The sequence below is a fragment of the Echiichthys vipera genome, assembly GCF_963691815.1.
Source record: "Echiichthys vipera genome assembly, chromosome: 18".
Taxonomy (NCBI): Eukaryota; Metazoa; Chordata; class Actinopteri; order Perciformes; family Trachinidae; genus Echiichthys; species Echiichthys vipera.
In genome coordinates, this window is record NC_139843.1 from 20,935,700 (window position 1) to 20,949,176 (window position 13,477).

At 40.7% G+C, this 13,477-nt stretch overlaps 1 protein-coding gene across 2 annotated transcripts in view; it reads left to right on the top strand.

The window, feature by feature from the left end:
- Positions 1 to 13,477, top strand: part of antxr1c (ANTXR cell adhesion molecule 1c) — a 45,955-nt gene that overhangs the window by 5,738 nt on the left and 26,740 nt on the right. For both annotated transcript variants that reach the window (XM_083933109.1, XM_083933110.1), the window contains exons 2-8: positions 7,836 to 7,907; positions 9,993 to 10,064; positions 11,669 to 11,750; positions 11,874 to 11,904; positions 11,998 to 12,071; positions 12,184 to 12,252; positions 12,967 to 13,047. In XM_083933109.1, the coding sequence (XP_083789235.1) occupies positions 7,836 to 7,907; positions 9,993 to 10,064; positions 11,669 to 11,750; positions 11,874 to 11,904; positions 11,998 to 12,071; positions 12,184 to 12,252; positions 12,967 to 13,047 (481 nt within the window). The remainder of the gene's footprint in view (positions 1 to 7,835; positions 7,908 to 9,992; positions 10,065 to 11,668; positions 11,751 to 11,873; positions 11,905 to 11,997; positions 12,072 to 12,183; positions 12,253 to 12,966; positions 13,048 to 13,477) is intronic.

Consider the following 13,477-nt stretch of genomic DNA (forward strand, 5'->3'; position numbering starts at 1 on the left):
GTAGCTGATGGTAGTTCCCTACCTAGAACTCCAGAGACATGATGCCTGTACTAATTTAGGACTTTGGGTAATGTAAGATATGAAGAGATTGGCTTCTTGATCAATTTAGCTTTCAAATAATGAAACTATAAGCCTTAAAAAGTCACTGTGATAATTTGATCTATTAAGCCCTGTACTGCATATGAACCAACAAGGATGTATATTTGCTGATTCAGAGTGGGCGGGCCTCAGCATGCTGCTTTATATGAAACACAGAGCCAGAGGTAGGGTTTTGGGTGTGTTCATGTGGGAGATAAAGGAATTCATCTTTGGGCCAAATGTTAAACATTTGGAGAATGCCTTTATCCATCTGATTTTCGTTGACTGGGCAGAAATTAGAAGGGATTCTTGCACAGTATTGCTATACCTATACCATATTACCTTATGGATATTATACAAATAAGCCTTGAAGTAGTATTTCATCAGAGAGACACTTTAGCTATTTTAATCCAGGTCTGTGTTTTGTGTCATTCTGTTCCATGATGACTTCCGCCCCGGAGACAGGCCAAACACAGTTCATCTGAACACAATGCCCACATTTCCATGACACACACCTGGATTAAAATGGGTATCTCTTTGACCCAAATGTTAATGGGGGATCAGCAAGCATGCAGACAGACTCAGTCTTCAAGCTGTCTTCCCTCTTTCCCTTTGTCTGTCTGCTTTTTTGCCATTTTTTTCCACAGGCTCTTTCCATTTATCTCTCTCTCTTGTTTCCACCAGACTCCCATTACTGCTTTAATCCATTCTCCTCACCACCCTACTTGGTGTTTCTGCAATTTAATTGACGATGTAGCTAGAGATACACAATACTTTAGTGCTGCTATTAATAATAATAAAATTCATATAAATATTTAATAATCTTTCTCTGGTAGGTAATTTCTGTCTTTTCTATTTTTCAGAACCCTAATCACAGCTGCAAAATGTTGTTGTTGTTGTTGTTGTTGTTGTTGTTACTGATGTAGACACAAGTTGGCACACCGGTTGGGTGTTTTATCATGCTGCCTGAATCCTGGCAAGTCAGCGGAAAAACCAAACTGCAGCTGCAGTCCATAAACATTTTGGATATGTCTAGCAGTGGAATACGTTCTAGCTGTGGAATGAGACACACTCTGTGTTTTGTCATTTTGTCTTTTGCAACGTGCTGCTTCAGTGTTTCCAGCAGGAAGAACTGTCTTGTTAAATGATATTGTGCTGTATGAAGTGCCCCAGGGACAAAAACAATAGGCTTTAAAGGGAGTGAATGCCACTCTAACCACCCTAACCCCAGGTAATATTTGATACCAGTCTGGAGAAAAAAGTGCATTGCGAAGTACGTTGTAGATGCACAGATAAAGTCAGGAAAAGAAATATCTTTTGACACACATCTCACACGCCTCTTAACCAGCTAGTCATCCAATAGTTTTTTCCAAACAATTCCTCTCGGTTTTGGAATAGACGCACAGCATTAGCCCAGCAATCAGGCAGTAAAGACTTTGACATCTGCGATGGCTGTCAAAGTAGGTTTGTGGTTTTAAACAAACAAATCCTTGTGCCCAGTCAGTTAAATTGGAGCAGCATCATTGGCTGCAGGTTGGGGTGGTGTGGGTAGGACCAGCTGGAATGGCAGACAGCCTCCTTAGTGGAGTTGGGATTTTTTTTCCCCTTCTCCAACACTTTGAACCGTGAGAACGAAGCTGAGAGCTGCTAAGACTTAAGACCGATGGAGCTTTTTCCCACATGCCGTCATTCTTTTGCCCTCTGGGCAAGAAGTGCTTGCTGGGGAGTTAAATATGGACTTTGTTGAGAAATTAAAGAAGGCTTGAAATCAAATATGCTTCAGCTGTAATATCCTTTACTACACTTGCAGGATTGCAGGCATAGTCGACAAATCCCTGACTTTCAAAATGGCTGTCAGCATCCACATTGCACCGCCACCTGTGCTTCCAGGATGGAGATGGAGCTAGACTCTCCAGGGACCTGTCCATTGCAACAGTCTCTTACATGTAGAATCTCTGTTACTTCTTCACACTTCGCCATTGATAATGGTAGTTTTTTGAATGTTTTAGACTAAATATCTGTCCATATCTTACACCTTGCACCTTTAAAGCAGTATTACTGTTTATGATTATCCATGGGGGCATAAGAAGGAGAACACAGTGATATATTATAGATGTATACTATAAGTTAATACCTTAACAGTTGTCCAGCATTCCTAGAGTCCGACATTCTATATTCTTTGTTTAGATGCAAACCTACTCCTAAAAAAATATTTTTCAAATTCTGTTCACTAGCTACTCAGTTACTTTGTCTCCCTGTTGGTCCAGATATCTCAGCAATACCTCAACAACTAACCTGTACTTTGTTGTTTTTTACTAATGCATTAATCTTAGCAACCTAACACGCTAAACTAAAATGGCGAACATTAGAATGTTAAAGTGTAATTATTGGGAGCATGTTAGCATTAAGCTGAAAGCACCTCTGTACCCAAGTACAGCCTCACAGAGCCACTATAGCATCGCTGTAAGCCCTTAGTCCTGTTGTATAATGTGAAAATCTTTAAGTGGACTCTTACAAGTTGTTTGAGTTTTGTAATCCATTACAGTGAACATCAGTACACTAACATAATGCAGTGTGGCAATTCTGAATCAGTCTTCACTTAAACTGTGTTACAATGCAATTTTAATAATAATAATACTAATGTAACACTGTCAAACATTATTTCGGACTTGGCATTCACTGATTTACATTCTGTATTGATACTCTAAGACTGTTTTGCCTGCAGCATGATAAACACACATTATTAATAGTTAAAGACTTAAAACATATCCATAGAGTTATCACTTGTACTGTATATAATAACTATTTCTCTATTGTCTTGTTTCTTGTCTCAATGTGTTTTTGTTTTTCTGTCTAGCCTCTCCTCCAGCTGAACTTTGTGCTGTCTTCAACACACAAACACACACACACACACACACACACACACACACACTCCTGTCAGTCTGATTCATTTGCAGAACCAGACAATGCAAAATCACCCAGTCAGCAGAAAAAGTCATTGCTAAAAATGACTGAAGATGTTTTTATTCTTCAGGTCTTCTCTGACCCTGGGGAACATCTTGCAAATTCCTGTCTCGTCTTGACGCAGTCTGTCTAGCATCGCTGAACAGTAATGATGTGTATTACCTCCCTTTGAAACAGAATATCACTGCTGTGAATGATAGATGTAGCCTACTGATGTAGCAGCGTAGAGACTTAAGTATTCAAATCTTTAAATAGTTAGTTGATTGAGCCAGCTGCAACATCAAAGCCAAATCTCAAATTTCATTAATTAGCTTTAATGATTCATTAATGAAACAAATTTTACCACTTAGCGTGGATAGTTTTACATTTTGTTTGGCATTTGACTATCTTGATTAAGATAAATCTACACAGGTGGGACCAATGTTGACCTATAATTTTTTGCCTTTATAATGCCTGGTTCACACTACACCACTTTAGCCCTTTTACCTTTGTATCTGAACCTTTCGGGAAGCTACAGCCAATGAGAGTGCAAGACACAAGTTGAGGGGAAACCTGGGGGAGGACATAACAATAGGAACTTTACTGTGTGTGTTGTATTTGCAACAAGGACCACGGCTGTTGTTGCACCTAGAGATAACAGACTTTATTGTAAAGACTTGTGGAAATCATGGATATATAGGTGGCTGAATTTGTGAAGGTGTGCCAACCTCAGCACCAACCGTCATGACGACAAGGAAAGTTCTGCAGATTGCTTGAACAATCCTTTCCTGCGCAAGGTATCATTTCTGTCACTTCTCACGCATTTTTTCATGACAAAACCAGTTTAGAGACCAGATGTACTCATTAGGAATTTTCCTGGTGAAAGACTGTGTAATGGATGACCCCCCCTGATGCCGGTAAGTCGTAGTGTGGAAAACCACCACGACTTCAAGGTTCCCGATTACAAGACAGCAGGTTGTATTGTGTTAAAAGTGCAGTTGACGACTCTAGAAGTTGTCTCGTGTAAACTTAGCTAGACAGTTGAGAGATAATGGGGAATGAGGTGGAGAGAGATGCAACAATGGTGCCCAGCCCAACTTGAACTGGGACACTGAGGATCAGTGCCTTTAAGCCCAAAGCTCTGATGGGCATCCTAGCTTTTTAGATAAAGCATTAACAGTAACTCTTACCAGTGGTCTCTGTTAAAATGAGTAAAGTCAAACGTAAGTATGTTAACCACACAGTTTGATCAGTTGTTTACACCCTGCTTTGGTTGTCTGGTGGTGTTGCACACTGAAGGAGTTGGAGAGAAACTAGACCTTGCAGTTGAAGTTTTCCTCGAATCAGCGACATGTTTGCGCTGGCAGACAAGTTTACATCAGAGCCAACAGATTTTTCACATTATATGACTCCCACACAGCTGAAAATACTGTAATCTCAGTGACAAGGCTCTTTATCTTTCTCCAGCTCTTTCCTTCCTTTTCTTTTGTCTCTTTTTCTCTCAGCCCTCAGATGGAGTACGGCCAGACACATGCTCTTCATCATCCGAGAATCTGTCCAATCAAGAAAACACTGTTGCTCGGCTTTGACGATTTGCTATGACATAACTTCAAACTGCTGTTTGGGCTGTATCACTTTGTCTGCAAATTGTAACACCCCTCACCTCCCGGAACCCTTATTTTAGTGTCCAAACCGCTGAACCACTCCAACTCAGACTATTAAAATTAGATCAAAGGATTCAGGGGGGAAAAGGCCACCACATAAAATAGTTTCATCAAGAATCATAGAATGAAATGGCCCACTTCCTTTCCCATTGCTGTTTGGACAGGTGAGTGAAACTGCAAGCTAGTCCTCGGTCCCACGACTGCAGCCACCCCAGACAATTGAACCGCTCCAAGGCAAACAAGAGGAATTGTGGTTCAGAAATAAAGATAAGCAGCTGAAAACCAAAGGTGGGAGTCCTCAGATTCACCCTGATGTTAAATAAATACTCAAAAAATAATAATCTCCACACCTCTACATGAATATTAGCTGCAGGAAAGTTTCCCCAGACTTTCTTATGTTGCTGTAATGGAACAATTTACAAAAGAAATTGGCTCCTGCCACTCCTTCAGGTCAGAGGCAATCCTTGTGTGACTATTTCTGTTTGCGCTGCACATTTTGTTGCACATCCAAACTAAACATCTCTCCTCCTTTACCTCAAACTTTGTTGCTCTTGTAAGGTCTTGTCCTCTTCCTTTGCTCAGTCAGCCTTGATGTGGGGGAGCATGTCATCAACAATAACTCTGGGAAAATGCTTTGGTAGGATGTTTAGTTGACCGGCATTTGTATCTGTTCAGACTAGATGAGTGAAAACACTGAAACTTACATAACAAGTATATGTTATTCGGGATGCTTTTATTGTGTTTGGAGTGAGGGTTCAGATAGGTGGGTGGCCCAAGGGAACCCAAACCTGAACCTCTAGCTTTGGCAGAGGTGCAATGCTGTACTCTTTTCCTTTTTTTTTTACTCAGAAAGTTGCTTTCCTTTAAAGCAGCTTGCCTCCTTCTGAGCAATCAATCTGTTTATTTTTCTTGGATTTTAACTTGATGAAGTGTGTGTATGAGCTGGCTCTCATTTCAGCTTCTGTTGCTAGTGTTGGTCCTCCTTGACATGCTTGTAGCTGCAGAGATTTTGCTTTTTTTTATCAGTTTTAAATTCCATAATTTCATCAGTAATTGCTAAAGAACAACTCTATAAGCCTCTTGAAGACATTAATTGAGCTATGCTATAGTAAAACACTTGATTGTTGCCTCTTTAGAATTGGAAAGTTGAGGGCGAGAAGATTACGAACACGCACTATTCTTCTTACATTGTCCAAAAGAGCATTTAGAGTCCTGTCTGACGGGATAAAGAGCCTTGAATGACTGAGGCATGATGGGAAAGTCCCTGGTGCTCCTTAACTTTGTCTACCCCCCAAACCTGGCCAAATAATTACCCCTCTGCTGCCAAGCAATAACACAAAAGCACCAAAGGGTATACCCTCTGAGACCCTCAATTGCAAGGCAAATAACATTAGTCACAATTAATTTCCAAGTTTTGGCCACATTGAAGTCCAAAGCAACTCGCAGGACTAAGGCTCTGTTGGGTTTTGTACCTTCAAATATCCAAATAATCCAAATACACTGTACAGAAAATAAACATTGTTGCTAATAATCTCATTTACTGAAATAATATTTTCAACTCAAGGCATGAAAAAGCCCATAAGCCAGAAATACGCCATTCTGTTTATTGTGTCTGGACGTGAGTCTCAAAAGGATTCCTTTTGTGTGTGCTGGGAACTGATACAATAACAGGTAAGCTAGGATAACAGAGTCAGCGTTTAGTCTGGTTCCCATTTAACTCCCATACACACGGATTCAAACTGAGGATTTCTTGCCATCAACAATGAAGGTATAGACCTAAAAAAAAAAAAGTCACGTATATGTTTACTTTTTACTTCTAATTAAAGACTCCTCAGTGGATTGCTTGCTCGATGTAAATGGAAACTCTCCAATAAATTGAAATCCAAGCTAATCCCTGTGGAAAATGGTGTTAACCTTCTGTCCCATGCAGAGAAATAGCAACACATCAATGCTGGCCACTTCCAGTGTGTCTAATGCCGTTACATCAGTTAGTCAGCACCTAAAATAACATTCAGTCTGCCCTGCACTTTATTCTGAGAAAGCCTCATCCTCTAAACATGCCTCTAGTTTGACCACAGTCAATTAGCTCATTTCCCATGTGTCATCTCTCTGGCTCGCTCGCTGCCCAACAGATGACCTGCTGACTGGTCACATCATGCCGGAAGCCCTCTCCCTTAATGCTAACACTTAATAAAATTGCTACAAACACACACACATACACACACAGTCTGCCCAGAGGAAATGAAGGTAGCTCCCGGGGGATTTTCTTTTTTTAAATAGTCCAGTTTTATGGAGGTTCCCCTGGGGAGACCAAGATCTATTTCCTCAGCCTTAAGGGCCTCATGCAGGATACAGGAGGGTGCTAAATTACACACCAAATCACGCCACCAGCCTTTTTTTTTCTCAACAGGGCCCTAATGCATAGTGCAGGCTAATTGTTTTAAGTCATTCACTCACTGGTGTTTGTGATATAAACAGGATGGCCCATGTTCTTTATGAGATTGAAGTTTAATTTCCTTCCCTCAAAGGTTTAGTAATAGATAAAGGATATACTAGCTATCTGTTGCTAGCTAGACGGATAAGTAGCTTTCTAGCTGTTGATAGCAACAGTGGAATAAAAGTTATATTCCTTCTATTATATAAACAAAAACAACTTTAAAAAAATAAGATTTGTTATTAATCATTCATTTCGCAAATTTAATATAACAAGTTAAGCGGTTGGGTTTTGCCCCAGAATACACAGTTTGTTCTTGTTGTGGAGCTAATGATTTTACCCCTTGTCGTTTTTGGCTACCAACACCATATTTTTCTTGTTTGATTGATTTAGCATATGGAGGTTAGTGTGTGACTGATAGATAGCTTAAGTCTTGATATTTTTGATTAAATTCTAGCTGAACAAATCATTTGTATCTCATGGCTATGCAGAAGTTATATTTTACAACAGCTACAGTCATTTCATTTGATATCTTGGATTAAGGGTGCTGTTACAGCTTTTATGCTAGCTGTATTTTGATTAGCATTGAGCTAATTTTAAGATGTTTTCTGCTTACTTGTTTTCTCATTGTTAATGTTGCGTTTCCAGCAACTATAAGAGCATTCATGACAATTGAACAAAACTCATGATTTGATTTTAATTTCTTTTTGTCTTAGGTCTGGCAGTGTGAAGAATCACTGGGAGGAAATCTACTACTTTGTGGAGAATTTAGCTGAGAAATTCAAAAGGTAAGAGAAACAAACGTGAATGTGAACACCATTAACCCATCACAGAATTACTCTAACATTTGAATTGTTTGGAAAGGTTTCACAACCTGACTGTAAGTCTCGAGACACTAAACAGCCTCTACTCAACTTCCCGAAGCCCCTAGACATATATCACTAAAGAGAAACACACACTTTACGCTGCAGTCACCCAGGTAAAGTAAAATAAAAAACTGCTCCCTACAGCGACAGCTCGCCATATGCTAAGTCACTCAGCACGCAGGCTGATGTTTCACTCTGTCTCTGCAGTAGCGGAGCTGATGTGGTGTCAGTGGGGTTACCAGAACTGACTACAGGCAGGAAGGTCTCTATATGGGTGTTTGACAGCCTCCCTAGACTTACAGAGAAAAAGGGGGATGAATATTTTAATTGAACAAGGTTTAATACTAATGTATCTCTGTACTTTCAAATGTCTCAATTGATCCTTTCCCACATTTTGTTTACTATTAATGTTTATGTTTTTTAATTTTCTCCTTGGTTTCCATCTCTGGTCTGGTATGTATTGACTCTGCCTGTAGTTTGAAGTATTTAAAGGGATTATGATAAACATAACTAACTATAACAGATTGGAAAAGGTTGCGGTTTCATTTCCATACAATAAAGACGGTGGTTAAAGCATGCTATAAAGTTCTGTTTGTTTCTATTGTGAATGGTCATGGAAGTTTTATTATGAAAAGGCATGAAAAAGTTTTGAAATGTTGTCCGTGAAAAGGTGTAGGAACCCTGCTTAAAGGAAATACTGTACTGATAAGATAAGATAAAAAAGATAAGATAAGGTAAGATAAGATAAGATAAGATAAGATAAGATAAGATAAGATAAGATAAGATAAGATAAGATATGATAAGATATGATAAGATAAGATAAGATAAAAAAGATAGGATTAGGTAAAATATTCCTTTATTAGTTCCACAAAAGGGAACTTTCCTTTACACAGCAGCAAGTGGATAGCCAACATTGAAGAAGCATCACTGGGAAACAATAAATTGTGGAAATATAGAAGAATATGAACAACGTAAACACAGGGAAATATAAAAAATAAGAATAACAAAATTTTTAGGGCATGGAAGAAAAATAAAAGTATTGCACATTAAGATTTAATTCGCCTGAGCTAAGCATTTCACAGACTGTCGAGATACATGTATGACTCCTATGCATCCTTTCATGGCTAAATAGGAACTATTTCAATACAATTCAAGAGTGTAAAATTCATCATTTCAACAGATGGTCTTGCTCTCGTGGGTGGTTTTGTTTTGTCCGGACTGCTTGGAAGGCCACAGCACCTGGAGCTTTGCGTTCCAGCCATAGCAAAGAACCAACAACAAACATTTAAACAAACACGAGAAAGTTTCAAACAAGTAAATCTGCATTCACTTACTTTGTCTCTCATACGATAAGGCACATTTTTTACTTCAGATTGCTGCGCATGGGCATATGCTTACAGTACATGCAACTAATTCCTTTCTAAATATACATTTTCACAAATAAACAACAACAATAACATTTTCCCACATCTGAGGGTTGAGAGGCGCAGTTTGAATACAAACATTTGAGTCACTGTCACGCACGGAGAACTTTAATCCTGCATACCGCCACATCTCCGTGCTTGGTGTCACATTGTGTCGGGCCATATTCAAAAAGCAATTCATACACAGCCCGTTGGACTGACCTCAAAGGGGGTGAAGGAGTTTGTCCCCATAGGATAGTCATTATTTAAATGAGAGGACTCTACTTTGTTTGTGTGGGATGAAAGTAAAGCACATGATGGGTTACTGCCAGTTACTTTGTGTTTCTGAGGAAAACATCATGTTGCTTGCGCAGTATTACAGGAACCGTTTCGGATTAATCTCAAAAGCTGTAGAAATGTTTGTATTATCACTTGTTTGTTGCGCAAGGTGGGAAATCACCAGCCAGCAGCCAAATGCTGTTGAATTTGTCTTTGGCTCGTATCGTCAGTAACTGGTTAATCAATGGGGCTTTTCCTCTTCACTGCCAACAGTCTGGGCTGCTGACTGACAGGAGTGATGATGGTTGTCTTTTTTCTGTTGCAGTCCCATGCTGAGGATGTCCTTCATAACATTCTCCTCAAGAGCGTCCACCATCATGAAACTGACAGAAAACAGGTAAAATAAGTTATGACTGTAATTAATTAACAAAAACTGACTAAGCAGGGGGAATATGTTTTATGAATAAATCTTATTCTTGCCACAGGATACTCTTACTAACAGAGAACATTCAGCTGTAAACTGTTGAACCAGAGTGAAAGCAGATGCTCTCTGAACTGACATGAAGCTGAAAATTGGCCTGTGTCACCGTGTGACTGTTAACTCAGGGTTATTTATGTAGGAGTAGTATCAGGGAACATTGTTTTTCTTATGATGGGATCACGTCAGCCACAACACCTAATTGAGCCAACGGGCTAAAGGGAAGCCTTCATTTTAATCTCAACTACGGATCTCAAGAGGGTGTCTGTGGCTCAAAGGTAGAGCAGGTCATCCTCCATCGAGTGTGTAAATATGGTTTAAATGAATAGATTAGATTCGATGATGGGCAGTTAGCCTCTGCCATCAGGGTATGAATGTCTGTGTGAATGGGTGAATTTGACAAATGGTGTAAAAGCGTTTTGAGTAGACTAGAAGACTAGATAGGAGCTATATAAGTACAAGTCCATTTATCATCAGAAATCAGGAATCAGAACGGACTTTATTGTCACGGTACTAAAAGTACAACGAAATTACAGCAATCACCCCGTCCATACAATAAGCCAGACATAACAGGATGACTGGGCAGTAAGGGTGCACTCACACTGTCCATTCTTACCGTGTCCAAGCATGCTTCACAGCTAAAGTCTAGTTTGTTTGACCAGTGTGAGTGCAACTGTACTGCGTCCAGGCACGGTGCGCTTTCTGGGCGCAGCCAGGTTGAGAGAGGTGGGCTTTTGTAAAGCAGGGTTGCACATGTACGGGCACGAGGGTGTGCACGTGTAGGAGCATGAGAGCAAGCATTGATGGTGGTCCTGAAAAGTTTGCGGTGGTCTGGTGCAGAGTTGGAGTGTTTACTGCAGATTTGGTCAGATGAAAATGTTCAAAAACAGTCAGACAAAATTAAATCTCCCAGGGGTGATGACGTATAAGCAAGAAGCAATCGAGCCACGGCCCAGTTCATTTCAGATAAAGTGAGTACAAACGGGCCTGGGCCGCGGGGGAAGATGGAGGGGGGACATTCACCCTAAAGCATGGGGCGCGGTACGAATGGACAGTGGGAGTGCACCCTAAGAGTGGGTAGGAAAGGGGGAGAACACGAGGAGAGGGGAGGAGAAAAAAAGCAGCTCCCTGTGTTGCATATGTGCATGTGTGTAAAGTGCCCATGGATGCGTGTGTACATAAGCCTGGGGAAGTTGCCTCGTCCAGACTCACAATCAGCGCCTCAGTTTGCTAACTACACACCAGTATTGTGGCTTTGTGTTGGGATGCTATCACAGATCTGGCAAAAAGACACACATGCAGTATAAACATCTAGCAAAACAGTCAAAACCAGCTCAGTGATACTGCTATTGTAGGTGCCTCCAGGATCACATTTTGCCATGATGACACACACACATAACTAAAAACACAGATTGCGGGGGGGTTGGATTTGTTTCCACAATGGCAGAGATGAGAAATAGGACAAAAATGCAGTTTAAGTGTTTCCTCATCCAAACCAACTCCGCGTTGTTTCTCTTCTGCAGAGTGGACATCAAAAAGGGTCTGAACGCTCTGAAAAGAGAGATTCCTGGTGGAGACACATTCATGCACCTTGGGTTGCAGAGGGTAAGCCTGTATCCTAATGTTATTTTACATTGAGAGTCAAACATTTTGTAGCAAAGAGCAACTTTAAGTGAAACTTTGGTATCTGCTGACTTTCTGACCATGAAAATGTCTTCTCATTTAAAGGCAAACGAGCAGATATACCAGGAGAACTTTGGTACGCATCAAAAGACTTGTTCTCGTTAACACTTACTTCAGGCCAAGTCATGCATTATGTTGAGGTTATAGCACGTCTGTATGCTTCTTGCAGGCACGGCCAGCGTGATTATTGCGCTGACAGACGGAGAGCTGCAGGAACATCAGCTCATAACTGCGCAGCAAGAGGTAGCAACTCCCCAACTGCTGCAGTCAGAGCTCCGGTGATAGATCGTTCTTCCATTACTTGAATGGCAGTTTTCTGGAACTTATTCAGTGTATTGCTTGTGTCTCCCAACAGGCAGAGAGAGCCAGGTCTCTTGGAGCTATTGTGTACTGTGTTGGTGTCAAAGACTTCAATGAGACACAGGTAATGCCAGTGTAATAAATCTGTGCTGCATATGGCAGTTTACGCTCATATCTGTGAATGTTAAATATATGGTCTGAATTAAAGACAATACCATACATGTAGAGTACCACATGTGCTTAGGAATCCAGACTTGCGGACACGCCGTTACCTCCATGTTGCGCAGTGTGTATTCAGTGGCCCCTGTGCAATTCGGCTAACCGGTAATTTAAAATTTCCTGAAAACCAATCCAAGTGATTTTTAACCCTGAGCTGCCTCGTAGGGTGCCAACACACAAAGCTGGACTGGATAAATGTCTTTAACTTGAATATTACTTAACAATTAGGGGATTCAGGTTCCTGTGAAGGATATCTGAGACCATATGAGGGCTGGTCGACCTTCAGTTACCAGACGTGGTCTCCCTCAAGTTTAGCACAAGCTCCATTTGATTGATTGTGAATGGAGCCATTATCTGATTGTGGATAATGTGTGATCATTACTGTGAAGGCAATTCCCTGGTGTTACAGTGTGTGTGCCAGCATTCTTCATGGAGACTTGTTGTACAGATTTTATTCAGTACACCTCTGAATGTTGATGACAGTTACAGACAAGACAATTGTCCTTTATTGACTCAGTTATTAATGTTTCTATGTGAATTAACTCTTAATTTTGTTACTTAACTCTTCTCCTCTCTGTCCTCCGTCCACACCTCTATCGCTACCTCTCTCTCTCTGTAGTTGGCCACCATTGCAGACACCATCGAGCATGTGTTTCCAGTGTTGGGCGGCTTCCACGCCCTCCGGGGAGTCATTGATTCGGTAAATAAACTCTTCTCTTTGCAGGGAAGCATTCCTGTAGCCGAAGCTCACAAACAGCGGACGTCCGCATTCAAGTGTTTATCTTGAGTCTGTCCTGCATTAGCCGAGTCAGAGTTTATTACAGGCCAATATGGCAAAGCATGCCTCAAAGGACTTTAGTACAATTATCTTTTATTACATCTACCCAGAGTTCAAAAGCAACACTGATTTATAGCAAACTGTCACAGTTTTAGTCAAAGATTCAACTCAAACAGACCCTGCGCACTATTTTTTTATACGCCCCAGGCAGAACTGTAAGTCTTTGTGTACACTGGGCTCATGAGACACATTCACATATTTAGAGGCTACAGGACAGGACAGACAGGGTGAGCCCACTGCACATGGCACACACTGTATGCAGTTTACAATGATATTGTAATGATTCTAGTGG